The sequence below is a fragment of the Erinaceus europaeus genome, chromosome 3, assembly GCF_950295315.1.
Source record: "Erinaceus europaeus chromosome 3, mEriEur2.1, whole genome shotgun sequence".
NCBI lineage: Eukaryota > Metazoa > Chordata > Mammalia > Eulipotyphla > Erinaceidae > Erinaceus > Erinaceus europaeus.
In genome coordinates this window covers 155,300,001-155,323,812 of record NC_080164.1, presented here as the reverse complement: position 1 = coordinate 155,323,812, position 23,812 = coordinate 155,300,001, and the positions used below count along the sequence as shown (strand labels likewise).

The 23,812-nt window shown below is 38.9% G+C and overlaps 1 protein-coding gene across 5 annotated transcripts in view; it reads left to right on the top strand.

The window, feature by feature from the left end:
• Positions 1-21,218, top strand: part of KLHL5 (kelch like family member 5) — a 63,245-nt gene extending 42,027 nt beyond the window's left edge. For all 5 annotated transcript variants that reach the window (XM_060188207.1, XM_060188211.1, XM_060188210.1 and 2 more), the window contains 7 exons: positions 1,544-1,756; positions 4,397-4,583; positions 8,511-8,735; positions 13,022-13,184; positions 14,899-15,111; positions 16,216-16,387; positions 20,014-21,218. In XM_060188207.1, coding sequence (XP_060044190.1) covers positions 1,544-1,756; positions 4,397-4,583; positions 8,511-8,735; positions 13,022-13,184; positions 14,899-15,111; positions 16,216-16,387; positions 20,014-20,070 — 1,230 coding nt within the window. In that variant the 3' untranslated portion in view covers positions 20,071-21,218. The remainder of the gene's footprint in view (positions 1-1,543; positions 1,757-4,396; positions 4,584-8,510; positions 8,736-13,021; positions 13,185-14,898; positions 15,112-16,215; positions 16,388-20,013) is intronic.
• The last annotated feature ends 2,594 nt before the right edge of the window (positions 21,219-23,812 follow it).

Here is a 23,812-nt window from a genome sequence, read left to right as displayed (position 1 = left end):
ACCTGGGTAACTATTCTATAACCAGATCCATTTGAAAAATATTATTGGGGGGGTTGGGCGGTAGCGCAGTGGGTTAATTGCACGTGGCACAAAGCGCAAGGACCGGTATTAGGATCTCAGTTCGAGCCCCCGGCTCCCCACCTGCAGGGGAGTCGCTTCACGGGCGGTGAAACAGGTCTGCAGGTGTTTATCTTTCTCCCCCCTCTGTCTTTCCCTCCTCTCTCCATTTCTCTCTCCCCTATCCAACAACAACAAGGGCAGCAAAAGGGAAAATAAATAAATGCATAAATATAAAAAAAAAGAAAAAGTCAAAAAAGTTGTTGGGGGGTGGAGTGACATACCCAGTAAAGTATTCGCATTACCATGTGCAAGAACCTGGGTTTGAGGCCCCACTCCCTACTGGAGCAGAGGACGGGGAGAAGCTTCTTGAACAGTGAAGCAGGTCTGCAAGTGTCACATCTTTTTCCCCCTCCCCCCTCAATTTCTCTCTGTCTAATCAAATAAAATAGAAGAAATAGGGGGATGGAGTGGCGGAATGGCTGCTGGGAGCAATGGATTTTGTAGTGCCAGCACTGAGACCCAACAATAACTCTGGTGGCAATAAAAATAAACAAATACAGTACAATATTGTTAGGCCAGCAAGATAGCTGGAAGTACACCTGCTGTGCCATGCCTGTGACTCATGTTCAAGCTCCCTGGACATCATCTGGGAATACTGTGGGCACTTGGAGAAACGTAGGTGCTGTGCTGACTGTCTCTCTACAGCTACCTGAAAACATCAGCCTAAAGTGCTGAAGCCCTGCCAGTCACAAAAAAAGTATAACAGATACCATAAAATACATTAATTCTACTTAACTAGAAATAAAAAGTTGACCAATAAATTTTCTTGTTTTTACAAGTTAGACTCTCGCTTTTTTCCCATCAGGGGTATCACTGAAACTTGCTGCAAGCAGCATGATGATTCCACTGTGCTCCCAGTGATTATTTTTCTTTTCCTTCTTTCTTTTCTAACAGAAAAGAGAGATTCCTACAGCATTGCTTCATCACTCTAAAGCCTCCCCCATACAGGTGGGGAGCAAGGGCTTGCACCTGGGTCCTAGTACAAAATGTTGTGTGCGTTTTACCCAGTGCCATCACTGCCTGGCCCCTCAACAACATAATTTCAGTTTAAATTTTCTGTGTGGTTTTTTTCTTAGTAAACAGTAATACCTTGTAAGGAATATCGTGTGTGTGTGTGTGTGTGTGTGTGTGTGTGTGTGTGTGTGTGTGTGTGTGTGTTAATTTTGGAAAGAGAAATTGAGAGGGGACTGGGAGGTAGACAGCACTGCTTTACTACTTGTGACACTTTCCCCTGCAGGTGGGCACTGGGGCCTTCAATCTGGATGCTTGTACACTATAACATGTACAAGCTACTGTGTGTGCCACTTCCCAGCCCCTGAAATGTAAATTTCTTTTTGGCATCTAATTCAAATAATTTAGTTAGTTTTAAATATGGGCAGCCAGAAGAAACAATATTGTTTATCTGTGATTTCTTTTTTCTTAGGAACATTTCATGGAAGTCATCCGAAACCAGGAATTTGTATTATTACCAGCCAGCGAAATTGCAAAGCTCTTGGCCAGCGATGACATGAACATTCCTAATGAGGAGACGATATTAAATGCACTTCTTACTTGGGTTCGTCATGATTTGGAACAGAGACGTAAAGATCTCAGTAAACTTTTGGCTTATATTAGGCTACCTCTTCTTGCACCACAGGTAGAGTATTTATTATTACTATTACTGTTATTTTGTATTTCAAATATGTTGAATACAAGGGTATACTGGTTTAGATTTATTTTATATAATTGTGATGTTTTGTATTTTTTCTTAAAATTTTTATTGGAAAGTTAATAGTTTACAATACAGTTATTAACACGTAAGTAAAGCCCCTCATCTCTGTATGATAAGTGTCTGTGTCTGGAAGACACTTCAACTATTTTTTATTATTAAATAGGTTTTTTTAATTATTAAATTGGCTTTTCCTGTTCACTGTTTTATCTGATGAGGTACATTTACGTATAATCCTATGACATGTGTGGCTGAAAAAATGAGATAAAAAAGTTCTACTTATGTTTCCAGTCCAGAAAGTCTGGCTACTTAAATTGAATCAATTACTTAACAGTTAAATTACATTCCCCCCTTTCAGAAATAATTACATAAAAATTATATAGAATTTGGGAGTTGGGCGATAGCACAGCGGGTTAAGCGCACATGGCACAAAGTGCAAGGACAGGAGTAAAGATCCTGGTTCAAGCCCCCACTTCCCACCTGCAGGGGAGTTGCTTCACAGGCGGTGAAGCAAGTCTGCAGGTTTCTATCTTTCTCTCCCCCTCTCTGTCTTCCCCTCCTCTCTCCATTTCTCTCTGTCCTATCCAACAAAGAAGACATCATTAACAACAATATTAACTACAACAATAAAAAATTTTTAAAAATTATATAGAATTTACAGAAAAATAAATTAATTGTATCAATTAAGTAACACCTGATTTGAGTTGGGTTTTTTTTTACTCCAGGGTTACTGCTGGGGCTCAGTGCCCGCACCATGAATCCACTGCTCTTGTAGGCCATTTTTCCCCCTTTTGTTGCCCTTGTTGTAGCCTTATTGTGGTTATTATTGTTATTGTTGATGTCATTTGTTGTTGGATAGGACAGATAGAAATTGAGAGAGGAGGGGAAGACAAAGGGGGAGAGAAAGACAGACACCTGCAGACCTGCTTCACCACCCGTGAAGTGACTCCCCTGCAGGTGGGGAACCAGAGGTTCCAAACAGGATCCTTACAACGGTCTTTGTGCTTTGCACCACGGCCCAACCCTCTTGACTTGGTATTTTTATTTGACTTAACTATAAACCTAACCTTGCAACTGAAAAAGTATTAGAAAAGCTGTTAGTAGAGGATATTGGGAGTCAGGCTATAGCGCAGCAGGTTAAGTGCAGGTGGCGCAAAGCGCAAGGACTGGCATAAGGATCCCAGTTCAAGCCCTGGCTCCCCACCTGCAGGGGAGTCGCTTCACAAGTGGTGAAGCAGGTCTACAGGTTTCTGTCTTTCTCTCCCCCTCTCTGTCTCCCCCATCTCTCTCCATTTCTCTCTGTCCTGTCCAACAACAATTACAACAATAATAACTACAACAATAAAACAACAAGGACAACTAAAGAGAATAAATAAATAAATAAATATTAAAAAAGACTTTTTTAATATATGAGGAATATTAGGCTCAGGAATGGAAAATTTAAAGGAACTCATTTGCCATCTGTCACTAGTTTATTAAACATACACTAGTAACAGATTCTGGTGACTGCAAATTAAGAAGACATGATAGCATTGTTAGCTCTAACATTGTAGAATCTTCTGACTAGGTAGCACATACCTTAGTTTCTTCATCTGTCAAGTAGCAATAACATCCCCTTTCGTCTGCCTTATAGGATTGTTATGAGGATCATCAACGTGTTCTGTGAAATAAAGTGTGCTATAAGTAATAGCAGTATGATTATTATCATTATTTTAGATTGATAGTTACTGACTGGTGCATTGAAGGAAGTCAGTCATAATGTAGTCTCCTTTTAGAAATTTTGACTGGAATATACAAAAATTTTTCTGTTTACTTGCTGTTTATCTTGAGACCTTGGAAAGGTCTTGGAAAAGACCTTGGAAAAAGAGACCTTGGCACTAGAGAAAGAATAAGTTTTTGCTGCTCGAGTTCAAACATTTTATGGTTTAAAGTGCTATAAATTTTGTCTTATTTATATTAATCTTGAGCATTATCTATTATTTTCAGCTGTTGTGAGCAAAAAGTCTCTATAAGAGCCAAAAACCACTGCTGATGTTTTATAGGACATCCTACTTCAGAGGTGGAATGTCATGTAAATTCAGAGAAGTAAAACTACATGAAGTGATGGTGCTTTAGGAAAAATGGTGTCATAAAGTATTTTTCTTGACATTATATTTAAAGAACAGAGTTCTGTTGGTAACGATAATCTAGCGAATGTTTTAAATTTTTTTCTAACTGTAAAATTCTAGTAAACTTTGAAAAAAACAGTGAAATTAATCATTCTGGCAACTTATTTCAGATGTCCAGGTTTGAATTTATAAAAAAAAAAAAATCCGAAATTATTTTCATTTGTAAATTACTGTAGTTCTTTCAACCTTACTAGTCCCTTAATTGTTCTGGATACATCTTCATTCTTTTTTTTTTTTTTAATATTTTATTTATTCATTAATGAGAGGGATAGGAGAGAGAAAGAAGACATCTGGCACATGTGCTGCCAGGGATTGAACTTGGGGCCTCATGCTTGAGAGTCCAACATTTGATCCACCACTGCACCACCTCCCGGACTGCTGCATCTTCATTCTTTTCTAGTTCCTGGCAGACATGGAAAACAATGTACTTTTTCGGGATGATATAGAATGTCAGAAACTTATCATGGAAGCAATGAAGTATCATTTATTGCCAGAGAGGAGACCCATGTTACAAAGTCCAAGGACAAAACCTAGGAAGTCAACTGTTGGTACATTATTTGCAGTTGGAGGGATGGATTCAACAAAAGGTATCAAAAATGTCTTTATTTGTGGTACATTGACAAAATAATTTTTACTATTGTAGTCATTTATATGCCAAAGAGCTCTTTGAAGAAATGACTGGTTCCAGGACTGGCCTAGGAATAGTAGAAGATAATCTTAGAATATCTTGAAGTGCCATAATTTAAGAGAGTGGTGAAACCAGGTCAAAGAATGTAGGAGGCAGCTTGCAGAGCTTACCACTACCCAAAACTAGGAGAAATTCAGCATCTTAATAGTGATGGCAAAACAGTATGTCAATAAATAGCCTGAGTCCACATTTATACTAATAACAGGGAAAGGAAAACCTTTACAGTGAAGTGCCAACAAATAAATGTAGAAGCAAAGATAGGATTAGAAAAAGTAGTTTTCACAGGCGGTGAAGCAGGTCTGCAGGTGTCTTTCTCTCCCCCTCTCTGTCGTCCCCTCCTCTCTCCATTTCTCTCTGTCCTATCCAACGACTACATCAGTAGCAACAACAATAATAACTACAACAATAAAACAACAAGGGCAACAAAAGGGAATAAATAAATATTAAAAAAAAAAAAAAGAAAAAGGTTTTTCAACAATCATCTTACAAATAGCTAATTCTCTTATTTTTGGGGGGCGGGGGTTGGTACACAGCACCACTCTGGCTGACGGTGGTGCTAGAGATCAAGCCTCAGTCTTCTCCGTACAAGTGTTACGTGTTACAGCATCACTATCTCCCTGGCCTGAAAATTAATTCAGTTGAGATTCGTCAATGAATGGCATTAGTGGGTGAAAGTTTGAGAGCAGAATATTTAGTTTCAAAGTAAGTCTCTTACTTAGTAAGGAGACTACAAAGGCTAAAATAATACCTTTACAGTAAAGAAACTTGGTATATAGCAGCACCTTAACAACAACAACAAAAATCAGAGGTAACTTTGCCAACAATGAGAATCAGTAGCACATCTGAAATATCCTTGCCAAACATGTATAACCTGAATTTTTCTTTTCTTTTTTTCTGCTAGGAATTTTCTAGGGCTCTACATTTACATGATTCAGTTTTACCGCTCCCAATAGACTCCCCCCACCCCCAGTTCCGTTTTTTAGATCAATGGTTAGACTGAGAGGAGGAGAGAGAAGGAGAGATGGCATAGGACTGTTCTGATGCTCATGAGACTCCCCTGGGCTCTCAGGTGACGACCAGGGGTTAGGACCAAAAAGTGTGTCCCACCAGGTGAATTCTCTCCTGGCCACTTATAACCTGAATTTTAATCAGGAGGAAAAAAAACCCAAGTTGGGAAGCTTTCCCAAAAATAAAAACTTGTCTGTTATAGTAATCCAAAATGCCAGTGTCATGAAATATATAAAAGACTCAACGATTGTTTCAGAATACCAGAGACTAAAGAGATATGACAAGATAATGATGCATCATCTTGGATTTTATTTAGTTATAAAGATTTAATTGGAACAAATGATAAAGTTCAAACAAAGTCTTTGAATTAATTAACAGCATTATGTAAGTGTTAATTTCCAGATTTTGATGATTATGGTCTTAGAAAAGAATTTCTTGTTTTGAGGAAGTTACACAGCAGTATTAGAGCTATATATCATTTCTACAGCTTTCTTTCTTTTTTTTTTTTTTTCCTACCAGCCTTATCACTGGATTCAGTACCTGCTCCACTTTACCACTCCCAGCAGCCAAATTTGGTTTTCTTTTCTTTCCTCTAGGTAGAGGGTGTGTGTGTGGGGGGGAGAGGCGTGCTGCAGTACCACTCCATGGCTCATGAAGCTTCCTCTCCCCCTCTCCCCACTCTCCTCTGCAGGCACTCCCATATAGTTGTTTGGGACTCAAACCTAGTTCCTTTAGCATGGTAGCAATGCAGTGGGTGAGCCACCTGCCAGCCCCACTCCCCTGCAACTTACTCTGAAATAATTCAGGGTGGGAGCAGGGAATACATACACACACAAGTGTAGCAAAACATTTGGGAAATCTGAGTCAGATATCAGGAAATTCACTTTACCATTCTTGTAAGAACTGTTGGTGACTGGGAAGCAGCACAGTGGGTTAAGTGCACATGGCACAAAATACAAGGGCCAGTTTGGCCTCTGGCTCCCCTCCTGCAGTGGGATCACTTCAAAAGCAGGTCTGCAGGTGTCTATCTTCCCCCCCTCTTCTCTTGATTTCTCTCTGTCCTATCCAACAACAACAACAATAACAACAAGGGCAACAAAATGAAAAAAATAGCCTCCAGGAACAGTGGATTCCTAGTGTAGGCACTGCACTGAGCCCCAGCAATAACCCTGGAGGCAAAAAAAAAAAAAAAAAAAAAAACCTGTTATCATTGTGCTAGACATTCTCTCAGTATTCGGTGATCTCCACTTGCTCTGAATTCCTGGTATCAATCGTCTGCAATTCTCTCTAACTCGGACTACTTCTGATATACCAAGTCATTTACTTCTCCCCTCATCCCTTCTAGGACAGCCCCCACAGCCTCATTTATCTGATATCCCATGACAGTAATTCTGTATTTAGCTATTCCCTAGAGAGTTTTTGTTTGTTTTTTCACCAGAGCACTGCTCAGCTCTAGCTTATGGTGGTGCAGTGGATTGAACATCAGTCTTTGAAGCCTCAGACATGACAGTTTCTTTGCATATCCATTATGTTATCAACCCCAGCTATTACCTGTTACTTTTATTTTATTTTATTTATAAAAAAGAAACACTGACAAAACCATAGGATAAGAGAATTCCACAGAATTCCCACCACCAGAACTCTGTATCCCATCCCCTCCCTTGATAGGTTTCCTATTCTTTAACCCTCTGGGAGTATGGACACAAGGTCATTGTGGGATGCAGAAGGTGGAAGGTCTGGCTTCTGTAATTGCTTCCCTGCTGAACATGGGCATTGACAGGTCGATCCATACTCCCAGCCTGCTTCTCTCTTTCCCTAGTGGGGCGGGGTTCTGGGGAAGCAGAGCTCTAGGACACATTGGTTGGGTTGTCTGTCCAGGGAAGTCTGGTTGGCATTGTGGTAGCATCTGGAACCTGGTGGCTGAAAAGAGAGTTAACATATAAAGCTAAACAAGTTGTTGATTAATCATGAACCTAAAGGCTGGAGTAGTGCAGATGAAGAGTTGGGGGGGGGTGGCATTCCTACATTTTGTAGATAGCTAGTAGGCATATTTTAGTTATATTCCAAAGGGCCTATGGCTATACTAGTTTTTTTTTTCTTTTTCCCTGAACCTGAAATCTAATGTGCAGGTGGATCCAAGTTATTGTCTGGGGTACCTCTTATTTTTTTAATATTTTTTAATCATCTTTATTTTATTTATTGGATAGAGACAGCCAGAAATCTAGAGGGAAAGGGGGGGTTAGAGAGTAAGAGAGAAACCTGCAGGTGGGGGTTGGGGGCTCGAACCTGGGTCCTTGCGCATTGTAACGTGCGCTCAACCAGGTATGCCACCACCCGGTCCCTATTACCTCTTTAAAAGCAAAAAGCATAGCAAACCCTTCCTCAGCCTACCTGGTAGAAGCCCACTTCTCCCTTCTATTACCAAACTTCTCAGAAGAAGCATCTATTCTCACTGTGTCCCTTTCCTCACTTCTGATTATGTCTCAACCAAGCAAACTCCCTACAGTCAATTAATGACTTCCACAGCAAAGGTTGTAGTCTTCATCTTACTTGATCATCTCAGTAAACCACCCTGCTTTTCTTTCCACTCTTGCTGTTGCTTCTCAGCTTATGACAGATAATTCTTTCTCACTTGATCTTGCAATACCTGGATTTGGTGTGTGCCCAGTAGAATACATGTCAGAGATATCAGAAAGGCTTACTGGAATATAATCAAGTATTGTCAGTGCTAGTAAAATTACTTTTATACATGTTGTTTTGTAAATCACCCAGTTTGGTGAGTCTTTTATTTACATAGCTTCTACACACTACTGTCTAGGAGCAACAAGCATTGAGAAGTATGATCTCCGTACAAATATGTGGACGCCAGTAGCCAATATGAATGGTAGAAGGCTCCAGTTTGGTGTTGCAGTGTTAGATGACAAACTGTATGTGGTTGGAGGAAGAGATGGATTGAAGACTCTGAATACTGTAGAATGCTACAACCCCAAAACAAAAACTTGGAATGTGATGCCTCCTATGTCCACACATAGGCATGGTCTCGGTGAGTGTAACTACTTACATTTGCTGTGTTTTCACATAGTAAGTGTTCACATCTGTTTGCTTTGTGGTGCTGGGTCCACACACACTTGGTTCCACTGCTTTCAGTCTGACATTTTATTTTATTTTGTTTTATTTTATTTCATTTTATATAAACTGAGGGACACATAGCCATAGCACTCCATGCTCTGGTAGTCCCATAAGGTGCTGGGACTCAAACTGAAACCCTGCGAATGGGTGAAGGGTGAACTCTCTCCTGGCCCCCATCTTTACATCCTTAAAGCCTGGGAGGAAACAGCAGCTGTGGAGACAGCCAGCAGCAGTTAGTTACCAAGCATTCCTTCAGATACTCCTTGCTTTCTGGAAGTAGAAGCATAGAAAATGAGCTTATAAATAAATGTGGAAGCAATGAGTGCAAGTTAAAAAAAAGAAAAAAGATACTTAAGGGTTTTAGTGTAGCATGAACTGATCGGCTACTTGTTAAACTGTTTTCTGTTGGGGGCTGTGTACATAGTACAAAGTGCAAAGACTGGTACAAGGAATCCCGTTGGAGCCCCCAGCTCCCCACTTGCGGGGGTGGGGGGTCACTTCGCAAGCAGTGAAGCAGGTCTGCAGGTATCTCTCTCCCCTTCTATATCTGTCTCTCCTCTCTCAATTTCTCTCTGTCCTATCCAGCAACAGTGGAAAAGATGGCCACCAGGAAGCCAGGTGGTGGCACACCTGGTTGAGCGCACGTGTTAACAGTGTGCAAGGACCCAGGTTCAAGCCCCTAGTCACCACCTACAGGGGAATAGTTTCACGGTGGTGAAGCAGAGCTGCAGGTGTCTCTGTCTCTCTCCCTCTGTCTCCCCATTCTTTTCAATTTCTGGCTACTTCTATTCAATAAATAAATAAAGATAACAAAAAAAATATTTTAAAAAAGATGGCCACCAGAAATAGTGGATTCATAGTGCAGGCACCAAGCTCCAGCAATAACCCTGGAGGCAAAAATATAAATTTCTGTTAATTGATAATGTTATTTAGAATAATTGAAATACTTAAAGATCTTTAGATAGTTTTTCATCTACATCTTCTGGTTTTTAAGTAAATGTAAGTAAAAAAACAAATTTAAAAAAATATTTATCTCATATGAGAGAATTCCATGAAAGAGAGAATATTTCTTGAACCTGTAGAGAGCTGGAAAGTTAGTTAGTGAATGTGGACTGACCTCCCTCCAGATGTGTAGTGGTAGACAGGTACTTGACCTAGACAGCAGAGTTAATTCAGTCGCACACCTCTAGTCACTCAGCAGGCTAGCCCACCTGGTGGCATGACAGGGTTTCAAAGGCAGCCGGACAGGACAAGCCTATAAAACATTACTGAGTCCATATAAACAATCACTGCAGAGTCAGAATGGGAAGAGATATCTTAAAAACAACATGATTGAGACTTAAAAATTTGAATTCATTTAAAAAAAGATAATATTGTGTCCTTTGGGAGGAAGTGGATGCAGCTGGAAATGATTATGCTTAGCAAAATAAGAGGTAAAAGATGGATGGATGGATTCAGATGGGTCCATCAAAAAGTGAAATCTAGAGAATTAAAGCATAAGAACTTGCAAAAAAAAAAAATGAGTAAACCAACTACATGATATTATTATCTGGCTCCTTCACTGCTCTTCTTGAAGGTTAGAAGGACAAGTGAAGGGAAGAAATAGCACTGTAGCTTTTCAGGTCTCCTAAAGTTTTCAAGACAGTGCTTTGAATTCCGGTAGTGAAAAGTTAGTAAAATCTACAAAAACTGCACATTGCCATGTTTAATTTTTAGTAATTTATAGTTAAGATAAATTTGATGTCACTTTATACTTCCTTCCCTTTATTATTTTAAGTTTGTGAGCTTTACTGTAGTTAAACCTGATAATACAAACTAATGTGTAATTCGTCACCAGGGAGTAAACCAGATGCATTTATTCAACAGATATATATTGCATCTCTAACTAAGTTCTACTAAGTTCTAATAGAATGTGACAGATATGGGCTATGTTCTCATGAAACTAATATTTTAGTTAGGAAATAGGCACACAATATATTTTAGATCTTGGTAAGCAAGTTCTAATTTGAAAAACTGGACAAGAAAAAGTAGAGAGGGTCAAGGGAGACAAAGTGACATTTGATAACAATGTGAAGTCAAGAAACCAGGCTTGGAGACTTCTGGTGGAGGTGGAATGCTGGCTTATAGGCAAGGTCTATACAGAGGTGCAGAGGGATGCTCACTGTGCTGTGTGCAGAGAGGAGGCCAGTCTGCAGGGTGAGTGAGGGGAGGTATAGAGATGGGAGAGTGAGGTATCAGAATACACATGGTGACCACAGGGCTATGATAAGGGTATTGGATTTTATTATAAATGAGGGAAATCAGGAAAGGGTTTTAAGAAATGGTGTGATATGACCATGGTTGGCTGAGTGTGTATCACCTGAGGTTCAGAACGTAACTTGGGGGATGCAAAATAACTTAGGAAAACATGGTCAGATGAGATAAAAGTATCCACAGTTTATGTATAGCTTAATCAAACATAATTTTACTCACTTGTATCCCACCAGTATTGGCTACCAGAGACATACAAATCATAATGTGTATGTATAATTAATATATCAAAGATGAAGAAAAATTAGTAGGTCCATCTAATTCCACCCCTTGAACAGTAAGTCTGAGATTAAATTTTAGGGCTGAGCACATATCACAGCTGCAGAGTACAGAACTTTCATGCTTGAGGTCCCAGGTTCACTCCCCAGCTACCAAGTAGGCCAGAGCTGAATTGTGCCCTGGTCTCTTTTTTTTTCTCTCATACAGGTTTTTTTTTTTTTTTTTTTAACCAGAATACTGTTCAGTTCTGGCTAATGGGAGGGGGGGGGGGATTGAACCTGGGACTTTAGAGCCTAAGGCATAAAAGTCTTTTTGCATAACCATTATGCTATATCCCTCACCCAAAATAAATACTTCTTTAAAAAGAAATTTTAGCAGCTGAACCATTTTATTAAATGAAATCTTTAATAATCACCCTACAAAAAGAGGTGAAAGGAGTTTAAGTAAAAGTTTGTTTATAGGAGCCAGGTGGTGATAAACCCAGTTGAGTGAACACATTACATACAGTGCACAAAAGCCTCAGCTCAAGCCTTCCAGTCCCCACTTCCCCAGGAGGGAAACTTCACAAGTGGTGAAACAGTGCTGAAGGTGTCTTTCTGTCCCCTCTACCTCCCCCAGCCCTCTCAATTCTCTGTCTCTACATTAATAAATACATTACATCTTTGTAATAAATAAATAAATAAATAATAAAATAAATACATTAAATTTTTTAAATTTATAAACCCAAATTCATAATATTTGTTATGAAATACATCAGTAAGAAGAAAATTTGTTTTGAATGACACAAACTTTTGTTGAAATAAAGATGTAGACGCTGAAAAATATCTGTCATTGTCTCTGAACTTGCTGCTGTTCAGTAGTCTTTTGTATAGTACCTAGAATCTCTGATAATATTCCATGTACAACTTAATTTGTACCAAACACATTGGGTCATGGGTATTCTCATTCCATGTACTCTATACACATGAGAATTTATGTATACAGAGTTGGGCGGTAGCGCAGCAGGTTAAAGCACAGGTGGTGCAAAGTGCAAGTACTGGTGTAAGGATCCCAGTTTGAGCCCCCGGCTCCCCACCTGCAGGGGAGTTGCTTCACAAACGGTGAAGCAGGTCTGCAGGTGTCTGTCTTTCTCTCCTCCTCTCTATCTTCCCCTCCTCTCTCCATTTCTCTCAGTCCTATCCAGCAACAACAACATCAGTAACTACAACAATTTTAAAAAGGGGCAACAAAAGGGAATAAATAAATATTTTTTAAAAAGAAGAAGAATTTACCTAAAGTTAGAATTAATACTCCTTCCCCCAAAGTAGGGTAGGGGGAAGTTTGTAGTTAAGTCACACTACTGACCCTAGAATTTATGATCAACCCTAATTGTTTCCCAAACCATTTTTCTTTTATTATTGTGATAAAACACATGAAACTCAAAAACAGAAGTAAGCACACTGTCTCTAAGACTTTGAGAACTATGGTGGTTATCATTGGGAGGTGGGGGCCCAGAACTTGAGTGGTAGGTATAGTGTGGAACTATTCCTTATATTATCATCTTGTAAACCACTATTAATGACTGACATGTTGAAGATTCATTGTGCTTATACTTCAATTCAAATTCAAATTTTAAAGCATAGTAATTTTAAACCAATCTTAAATCACTGCTTATTTTCTGTCTCCTTGTAGGTGTGGCTGTATTGGAAGGTCCTATGTATGCAGTAGGAGGGCATGATGGCTGGAGTTATCTGAATACAGTGGAGAGATGGGACCCTCAGGCTCGACAGTGGAATTTTGTTGCCGCTATGTCCACCCCCAGGAGTACTGTAGGTGTGGCAGTACTAAGTGGAAAGTAAGAAAATATTTGAAGTTTCATTTAAATGTAAATATATAAATTACTGTGCTATGAATACCTGAAGTATTATAAATCATGGAAGAGAAATACTTTGAGTAATGTAATCACATTATTTAAATGGTCTATAATAGTTGTGAATATGAGTAAGTGAACATTAATTTATACTTGAATTATAACACCTAAATATTACAGACTTCTGGTTATAATTTTCACTGAAGAAATTTTATATAAATATCAACATGGTAAAACTGGTGGTTTATATAGCTTTAAAAGCATGTGGTCTTGGGCAGAGATAGATAGCATAACGATTATGCAGAGAGACTCATGCCTGAGGCTCCAAAGTCCCAAGTTTAGTCGTTCCCCCCCCCCATCACCATAAGCCAGAGTTGAGCGGTGCTCTGGTAAAAACAAACAAAAACAAAGCATGTGGTCTTTATTTATAAAAATAATATACATATATAATGTTTTAAAGAAATGCATTCAATAGCCACTATCAGTAGTTCCCTAGGAACTCTTCCATCTCTTCTACTGATTTCTCTTTACTTCTTTCTTCTCTTGATAAACTGCTAATGACTTGATTGCTTTGTTTTTAGTTATATAGCCAAAACCTGGAGAAAATAAAAAGTGTTAAAAAAAAAAAAAGCAAAGTATACAATTGATTGGAAAACATTTTTTGCCTCTTTACTACTACATTGTTTGATTTAAGGCAAGTTACTTCTCTGTGCCTCATTTTGTTTTTAATCTTTAAAATGAAAAGCCCAGACTAACTACTGCTCTCTATTTCTCCCATAAAATAAATAAATGAAAAAATCTTTTTTAAATTAAGAAAATGCAAAGGCCAGGGAGTATCTTACCCGGAGAGCATACATTTTATCATATTCAAGAGCCCAGGTTCAAGCCACCAACACCACATGGGAGCATCAGACACAGGCAAAACTTCACAAGTTATAGAGCAGAGTGCTCTGGTATCTCTCCTCTCTGTGACTCTCCTTTTTTTTTTTTTTCTTTTTTGCCTCCAGGGTTATTGTTGAACTTGGTGCCTGCACCACAAATCCACTGCTTCTGAAGGCCTTTTTTTCCTTTTTTTTTTGCCCTTGTTGTTGGATAGGACAGAGAGAAATGGAAAGAGGAGGGGAAGACAGAGAGGGGGAGAGAAAGATAGACACCTGCAGACCTGCTTCACCGCTTATAAAGTGACCTCCCTGGTGGGGAGCCCAGGATCCTTACACCAGTTCTTTTTTTTTTTTTTTTTTTTAATTTTTTTTAATTATCTTTATTTATTGGATAGAGACTGTCAGAAATCAAGAGGGTAGGGCAGATAGAGAGGGAGAGAGACAGAGAGACACCTGCAGCCCTGCTTCACCACTTGCAAAGCTTTCCATCTGCAGGTGGGGACCGGGGGCTTGAACCCCGGTCCTTGTGCACTGCAACATGTGCGCTCAACGAGGTGCGCCACCACCCGGCCCCCCTTACACCAGTTCTTGTGCTTTGCACCATGTGCACTTAACCCGCCGCCCTACTGCCCGGCCCCACTTTGTCTCTCCATATCTGTGTTTCCCTCTGTTTCCCTTCACCCAGAAAGCCTGTATCAAACAAACTACTTTTGCTTCGTCTGTTAACATTTCCTAGATTGCTAGACTCAACTGCTGTCAATTCTACAGATCAGTTTTTCTCATACCAGTATTTATTTTGCACACTGTTCTTTTCACAGACTGTATGCAGTTGGTGGTCGTGATGGAAGTTCTTGTCTCAAATCCGTAGAATGCTTTGATCCTCATACTAACAAGTGGACACTCTGTGCACAAATGTCAAAAAGAAGAGGTGGAGTAGGAGTGACTGCCTGGAATGGATTGCTGTATGCTATTGGAGGACATGATGCTCCTGCATCCAACTTGACCTCCAGACTCTCAGATTGTGTGGAGAGGTAATTGTAAATCTACATACCTATGGCATTTCCAAAAAAATTAATAAGTATTGAGAAGCCACCACATACAAGGCAGTTCCTTAGGAACTTTGTAAACATTGGGTTGTCTGCTCTGGCCATCTTGTGGTCTGTCTGTAAACAGCCTATTCAGGGGGGTCAGACAGTAGCACAGTGGGCTAAGCACACATGGCTCGAATCGCAAGGATCAGCTTACGGATCCCAGTTCCAGCCCCTGGCTCCCCACCTGCCGGGGGGGTGGGGGGGAGGGGTCGCTTCACAAATGGTGAAGCAGGTCTGCAGGTGTCTTATCTTTCTCTTCCCCTCCTCTCTCATTTTCTCTCTGTCTTATCCAACAACAATGACATCAATAATAATAAACCACAATGATGATAAAACAAAAAGGGAAAAAATGGCCTGCAGGAGCAGTGGATTTGTGGTGCAGGCACTAAGTAAGCCCCAGCAATAACCCTGGAGGGAAAGAAAAAAAAAAACAGCCCATTCAGATTCTTCTCTTACCACATCACTGCCTGCTTGAACTTTTCCTTAGAGTTTAGTGTGTAACATATTAAATCATATGGCAAACATTTATCATCTGCTTATTTTGTATTGGACACTTTACCTAATTGAAAAAAAAAAGTTTGATGAAAAGAATACCTCCAGAGACTGGAGGCTGAATAAGAAAAAAAAAGGTTAGGTACATTTTTAACACTTTGTAATAATATGAAATGATGTGAAGTAATAAAACAAACCTATATTTCTCTAAAATAAGTTAAAATGTATTATTGTACATCAAATGTATTTTTGTATTTTTGAAAATATGGTCAAGGTTCTGGGTGGTGGTGCACTAGAATGTGAGCTCAAGTCCCCAGGCTCTATCTGCAGGGAGAAAGCTTCACAAGCAGTGAAGCAGTACTGCAGGTGTCTCTGTCTCCCTTTCCCTCTCTATTTCTCTTTGTCTCTATCCAATAAATAAATAAAACATGTTTTGAAAAAAGAAAATATATTCAGATGTATTTTATAGTTAACAAAATATACACTTAAATAACTGTTTACATCAAATATTATGAAAATAATATCAGCCCCATTTCTGAAATCTTGTTTCAGATATGACCCTAAAACAGATATGTGGACTGCAGTGGCATCTATGAGCATCAGCAGAGATGCAGTGGGGGTCTGTTTACTTGGCGATAAATTATATGCTGTTGGAGGATATGATGGACAGACTTACCTTAATACAGTGGAAGCTTATGATCCCCAGACAAATGAGTGGACCCAGGTATGACCTTTCATTTTCACTAGTACAATTACTCTGTTTAAAAAAAAAAAAATCCTTTTGGTGAAACAGATCCTCTCATTTTGGCCAGTATTTAAAATATGTAACATAAATATAAGGAAGTCATCTCTTGATTAGATATAAGAAAGCAAGAGAAATTGTTTAATTTTTTAATATTTATTTCCTTTTGTTGCCCTCTTTTTATTGTTGTAGTTATTGTCATTGTTATTGATGTCATTGTTAGGGTAGGACAGAGAAATGGAGAGAGGAGGAGAAGACAGAGAGGGGAAGAGAAAGACAGACACCTGCAGAGGTGGTCCTTGTGTTTTGCACCACCTGCGTTTAACCCACTGCGCTACTGCGTGACTCCCAAAATTGTTTAATTTTATAACAACTGAAATCCAAAATGGCCTGTTAAGTATAAGTTAAAGGGGATGGTCGGTGGTGCAGCGGGTTAAGTGCACATACTATGAAGTGCACAAGGATCTCAGTTCAAGCCCCTGGCTCCCCACCTGCAGCAAAGTCACTTCACAATTGGCGAAGTCTGCAAGTATCTGTCTTTCTCTCTCCTGCTGTATCCCCCTCCTCTCTCAGTTTCTATCGATTAAAGAAAAAAAAATGGCTATGGGAGCAACGGGTTCTTGGTGCAGGCATTGAGCCCCAGCAATAACCCTGGAGGCAAAATAAAAAAAAATTAAAGTTGAAATTAATATTCAAATAAATTGTTAGTTGATGTGCTACCATTTAATGACTAATAACTAATGAGATACAGCATTAACAAAGCAATAGGACCGTAGGAGTACAGTAACTACAAGAAGGGAAATTATGGACAATAGGAAACAAAAATTAAAAAAAAGAAATAGTAGTCAGGAAAAATTGGACTGCTTAATAACATATGACCATACATTTTTTAAATGCTTAAGCCACTGATTTTGGGGAGTCAGATATCTTGTTAAAACCTAATAGAGTTGGCAGTCCTAAATTACATTAACAAGCACAGACTTTACCTCACAAACTTATTAACCAAAACACCCAACAGTGTCTATTTCTGGGTGGTCCTAGCACTTCTAAGAATTGTGTTTTGAGATCTTTGTTTATATCATCACTTAAGAGCAGGATCAAGAGGTGTGTGCTCCCAGTTTAGTATCTGCTGTAGAAGGCACTCAGGTGTTTAGTTGAGCCAAGTTTTTCCTACAAGGAGTAATGTTAGATACTGTCAAGAAAAAAAAATCTTTGCAAATTCTCTTATATAACTTAACTTTTTAGGTGGGGTGTATCCATGTATAACAGAAAAAATCATTCTAGGGCATTTGGTATAAAGTTCCCCATGGGGTATATCTTGACTGTTACAGAGGGAATGACAGAAATGGGCAAGAGAGAAACAGAGAGAGGGAGGGAGGGAGTTGAAAGGGCTTCATTGAGACACAGAAAAGTAAGATTCAAGCTATTTTAATAAACTGACCCAATTCAGAAAAATTTAAAGAAAGTAGGGGGGGTTGTATGCACAGCCTACTGTCAACCTTGGCCCCAAACTGGAAGTGACAACATTATATCTAAAAAATTCTCTGAGTTAAACTTTCTAGCTGGTTGTCATGACAACTTCATAATATAGAGATTTAGTACCTTGTGTTTAGAGAAAAGTTGCTATTTGAAAATGGTTATTAGTTAAATAATTTAGAGACTACTCCTACAATGGTATTTTAAGTAGAACTGATTCAGATGGAGAATAGCAAAGTTCCTTACAATTGAAATTCACTGTGTTTTTTTAAATCTCATTGGTCCAGAGTTGATTATCAGTTGATTAGGAAATCATCTTGATATCATATATTTTACGAAAGTCCTTTTCTGCATCTACATTTTTTTTTTGCCTCCAGGGTTATCACTGGGCTTTGGTGCCTGCACTACGAATCCACTGCTCCTGGCGGCCATTTCCCCCCCCCCCCATTTTTTGCCATTGCCCTTGTTGTTGTTGTTGAATAGGACAGAGAGAAATTGAGACAGGAAGGGAATACAGAGAATAAGAGAGAAAGATACACCTGCAGACCTACTTCACCACTTGTGAGGCAACACCCCTGCAGGTGGGGACCCAGGGGCTCAAAACGGGATCCTTATGCCGGTCCTTGTACTTCATACTATGTGCGCTTAACCCACTGTGTTACTGCCAGCCCCCCCATCTACTTTTTCTACAAAAGTAAACTTTCTTTTCTGTTTGTCATTCCCTCTCAATGCTAAATTTGCTCAACTGCCTGCATAGATTCTTACTATATACTCAATACTCAGAATAGTGGTGGTGGTTGTTTGTTTTGTTTTGTTTTCCTACTAGGGTTATCCATCACTCCCAGCAGCCATTTTTTTCTTTATTTTATCTTTTCTTTCTATTTTGTCTTGATAGCACAGAAAGAAATTGAGAGGGGATGGAGGGATAGAGAGGGAGACACCTGCAGAGCTGTTCACAGCTTGTGAAGCTTCCCCCTGTAGATGGGAAGTGAGGGCTCAAACCTGGGTTGTGCATAAGAATGTGCTCAACTGGATGTGTTACTGCCGAGCCCCCTGAGTTGGTTCTTTAAAAACTATTCTTGTGCACATTTTTATTTCCACTATGGTTTACTGTATATCTAGAGCACTTTACCAAAAAAAAAAAAAAAAAAAAAAAAAGATAAGTGAAAAAAAAAATTATTTTTTTTTTGCTACCAGGGGGCTTTTTTTTTTTAATTTGACAAGACAGAAATTGGGGGGGGGGGAGTTAGAGAGAGAAGGAGAGGCACCTGCAGACATGCTTCACCATTCGTGAAGTGGACTCCCTGCAGGTGGGGAGCAGGAGCTCAAACCTGGGTCCTTGTGCATAGTTAAATGTGTGCTTAACTAGTATACCACTGCCTGGCCCCCAGTGAATGGAAGATTTTTAAGTAATCCTTATCCATAAATTAAGATGGCTTTATTTGCCAGGTTTGCTTCCACTATTAAACTGAGTGAGTGGTACTTATTATTTATTACTCTGCTTGGAAAAAAAAAAAGTAGAATAGGTTGGCTTTTGTATTCTTACTCAGAGAAAATGGTCAATGTGAAGTTGCTGGTTACCTTGAATAAGCAGATCTCTGGCTCCCCATGTAATTTGTGTGCTCTCTCTGAGACAGTACATATGTAACAGACATTTATCTACAATGCTCAAAAAATTAAGTAGTATTTCCTAATATTCCCATTGCGTCATTTTGGCCAAGATGTGTTTTATGTAGAACAACTTCTGAGCTGTTTTTAGTCACCTGTGTGTTATACATATAAATTATCAAGTCACCATACTGTTGTCTAAAACTATTACTGTGCCATATAGTAGCTATTGAGATAGGCATCATTGCCTCGGTTTTTTAAAGGAGGGGAGAATTTACCTTTAATGAAAAGTAAATACTACCTAATCATGTAATGTACACAGAAGGATTTAGTTTGTGAAACTTTGACAAGAGGGGAGCTTGAAGAAAGAGACCAGACTACCGAGAGAACTGGGACTGCAATAGTTCAAACCATCAACTCTTGGCCAACAATATGGCCTGTTTTAAATTTTTACCAACTGTTATGCTATCACCAACACTTTTTGCCTGCAAACCTAATATATGTCTTTTTTTCTTTCTTTTTAGGTTGCTCCACTGTGCCTAGGAAGAGCTGGGGCTTGTGTTGTGACTGTAAAATTATAATTTAGTGCTTTGTTTTCTAAATGAAGATATTTCCTTCCTTTATGAGTTTAGCACAGTTATTCTACCAATGGCTACATTTTTAGTAAATTTGCAATGTAACATTCCTAGGCACAAAGTGCCCATTCTCAAAGAGAAGATATTAAACATAAGGAAGAAAAGAATGGGTGAAGCAAGATTAAATACTTTCATCATAAAGCAAAAGCTAGTGTGCTCCTGAGATAAAATATGGGGGAAATGCACTTCTAAACACCACCCAGTGTTAAATGGAGATTTTATTTATTAATAATCAAATGCACATTTTACTTACATTATCCAGATTCCTTTTATTACAGTTAAAATATGCCAGATGAAACTTTTATTTGGGGGGAACCAGAGATCAAACCCAGGGTCTCATATGTGAGAATCATGTACTCAACCACTGAGCTACATCCCCAGCCCCCAGGGGGAGGGAAAAAAACACTTTAACATTTTGCTTTATAACTTTATCATATATGAACTATAGTAATTTTTATCCTTTTTTAAAAACCACAACTTCTACTTTAATGACACACTAAATAAAAACTGCTATCTAGTTTATTTTCTCAGAGATAGCTGGAGTATATGTGCTTTGGTTATGAATTTTATTTCTAAAATGGTTCACTCCAGTGAGTAAAGAAAAAAACTAAACTGGTTAAAACAACAGTGACCAAATAAAACTTGATATGACGCTTGGGGTCTCTTTAAATCTTGATCCCATCTAGATTCATCAAGAACCATACGTTACCATATTTTGAAAGTGAAACATACATGTTTTGTATTACCTTTAAAATAAATTTTATGTAGGGAAAATAAACATTACATGCCCTGTATGTTCTTTCACCTGACTAATGTTTAATTATGTGGATCTGTTTTATAAAAAAAAAAATGTTTTGATTTTGTCTTTTGATATTGACAAAAATATTTGGATATTCTTATGTGTCTGTATTTACATTCCCTGTCTCATTTCTTCTGTCTTCCTGCAGTTTAGTGATCCTTTATGCTTCTTTGTAATCAAACAGTTTGGGGAAAATGGGCTTATTGAATGTTTGAAAAATAAGTTTAAAGTGTTTACTACCCAAAGTTTTGTACATTTGTAAACTCTAATTACATATGTGAATGTTAATACTCTACATGAATTGCTTATTGTTTGCAAAAACTAGAGAGCAGTAACATTTTATGATAAATCCTGTAAGGTATAAGTCATTAACTTATATCTTATTATAGAATGACTATAAACTAAGTTCCATCTTTTAAAATACAACATTGTAGTAATACAGTTTTTACATTTTAAAATACAACATTATAGTAATAACAGTTTTTACATATAACATTGTAGTAATACAGTTTTGACATCAGGGTTATCTTTATTTTAGTTGCTTTATTTAAAACTTTTAAATTATTTTATTTATTTAATTACTTTATTTATTTATTGGATAGAGATAGCCAGAAATTGAGAGGGAAGGGGTGATAGAGAGGAAGAGAGACAGAGAGGCACCTGCAGTCCTGCCTCACCACTCACAAAGCTTTCCCCCTGCAGGTGGGAACTAGGGGCTCGAACCTGGGTCCTTGTGCATTGTAACATGGCTCAACCAGATGTGCCACCACCCAGCCCCCTGAAACACTTTTTAAATGAGTTAATTTTGAATGCTTATGAAGTGTTTCTACCTTAAAACTCAAGAGACTAAGTATATCTTTTTTCATTATTATTATCTATTTGTATTGGTTAGAGACTTCTAGAAATTGAGAGGGAATGGGATAATAGAAAGGGAGAGAGACAGACACCTGCAGCACTGCTTCACCACTCATATGAAGCTTTTCCCCTGCAGGTGAGGACGGGGGCCTCTAACCCAGATCCTTGCGCATTTTAACCTGTGCACTAAACTAGGTGCACCAGCACCTAGCCCCAAGACTGAGGATTTCTTTTTTAAGTTTTTTTTTTAAATATTTACTTACTCCCTTTTGTTGCCCTGGTTGTTTTATTGTTGTAGATATTATTGTTATTGACATTGTTGTTGGATAGGACAGAGAGAAATGGAGAGAGGAGGGGAAGACAGAGATAGGGAGGGAAAGACAGACACCTGCAAACCTGCTTCACTGCTTGTGAAGCGACTCCCCTGCAGGTGGGGAGCCAGGGGCTCGAACCAGGATCCAATTCCAGTTCAGGTTCTACTTGTGTTTTCTCTTCTCCATCATCACCTTCTTGTGGAGCCTCATACCTGTGGTTTGAAAGTACATGTGTGTAGTCATTTCTATTCTTTTGAATACTTATCATCCACTATCTGGTTCCCTATGGCTTATATTAGAGGCCAGACTTACGTTAACATAAAGAAACTGATTCTCCTTTCTAATTACGCTCTTTCCATTATAGAATTTATTTAAAGAATAATCCTTGGGAGTCAGGTGTTAGTGCAGCGGGTTAAGTGCAAGTGGTGCAAAGCGCAAGGACCGGCGTAAGGATCCAGGTTCAAGCTCCTGGCTCCCCACCTACAGGGAAGTCACCTCACAAGCGGTGAGGCAGGTCTGCAGGTGTCTTATCTTTCTCTCCCCCTCTCTGTCTTCCCCTCCTCTCCATTTCTCTCTGTCCTATCCAACAATGACGACATCAATAACAACAAAAATAATTACACCAATAGAACAACAAGGGCAACAAAAGGAAATAAATAAATATTAAAAAATAATAATAAACCTTTTGATTTTCTGCCCCACTTGCAGACCTCTACTGAGGTTTTGTAGTCAACAGACCTCTCTTGGATACCAGAGATATCTAGACAAAGATAGCTGGTCCTTTTCTAGTGACAGCATGTGCCAAACCATTCCTTAATCTCCTAGATTTAAGTCTCAAAAATCTTGAGAGAAATGATGGTTCTTTTTGACTTTTATTTATAGCCTGTTTGTTAAATGATGTCTGTTCTTTAACTTTAAAGAATGACCATTCTAGGAAAAAATAATATTTGCTAATAATTTCTGAGTGGTTATTGTGAACTAGGAGCTATGTGTTTTTTTTATTTTATTTTATTAGTGATTTAATAGTGATTTACATGTCAACATGGGTATAAACCACTCCCACCACCAGGGTTCTGAATTTTCAGTCCCCTCACTGCAAGCTACCACATGGGCCAGTCATCATCTCTACAACTATTCGTCTACATTTGTACATAATTTCCCCAATATTCTTCCTGATCCAATCTTCTTTTCCCCTCCGAGCCACTCATGACATTACTACCACTATATGTCTCTCTCCTTTTCCTCCTCTCTCTCTGGGCGCTGATGGAGCTGGAGCTCAGAGCCCTCTTCTTCCTCTTATCACTTCTCCCCTGCTGGGAGTATGGATCAGAGTTATTTTTGGGGTGCAGAAGGTAGGAGTTCTGGCTTCTGTAATTACTTCTCTGCTGGACATGGGCCTTGGCAGGTAGATCCATACCCGCAGCTTGTTTCTATCCTTCCCCAGTGGGCCAGAGCTCTGGAGAGGGGAGATTCTAGGACACACTGGTGAGGTCATCTGCCCAGAGAAGTCAGGATGGAACCATAGTAGTATCTGCAACTTGGTGTCTGGAAGGTGGCAGGACATAAATTGAGACAAAATGGTTAATGAACCGGAACCAGAAAGGAGTAACAGAGCAGATGAGATTAGGGATCTTAGGGTAGAAGAAAGCTAGAAAGTTCATGTTAGGCATGTTCCTGGGGGCACACAGTTAAGGTAGTTTTGCTTGAGTTTCATAGCTAG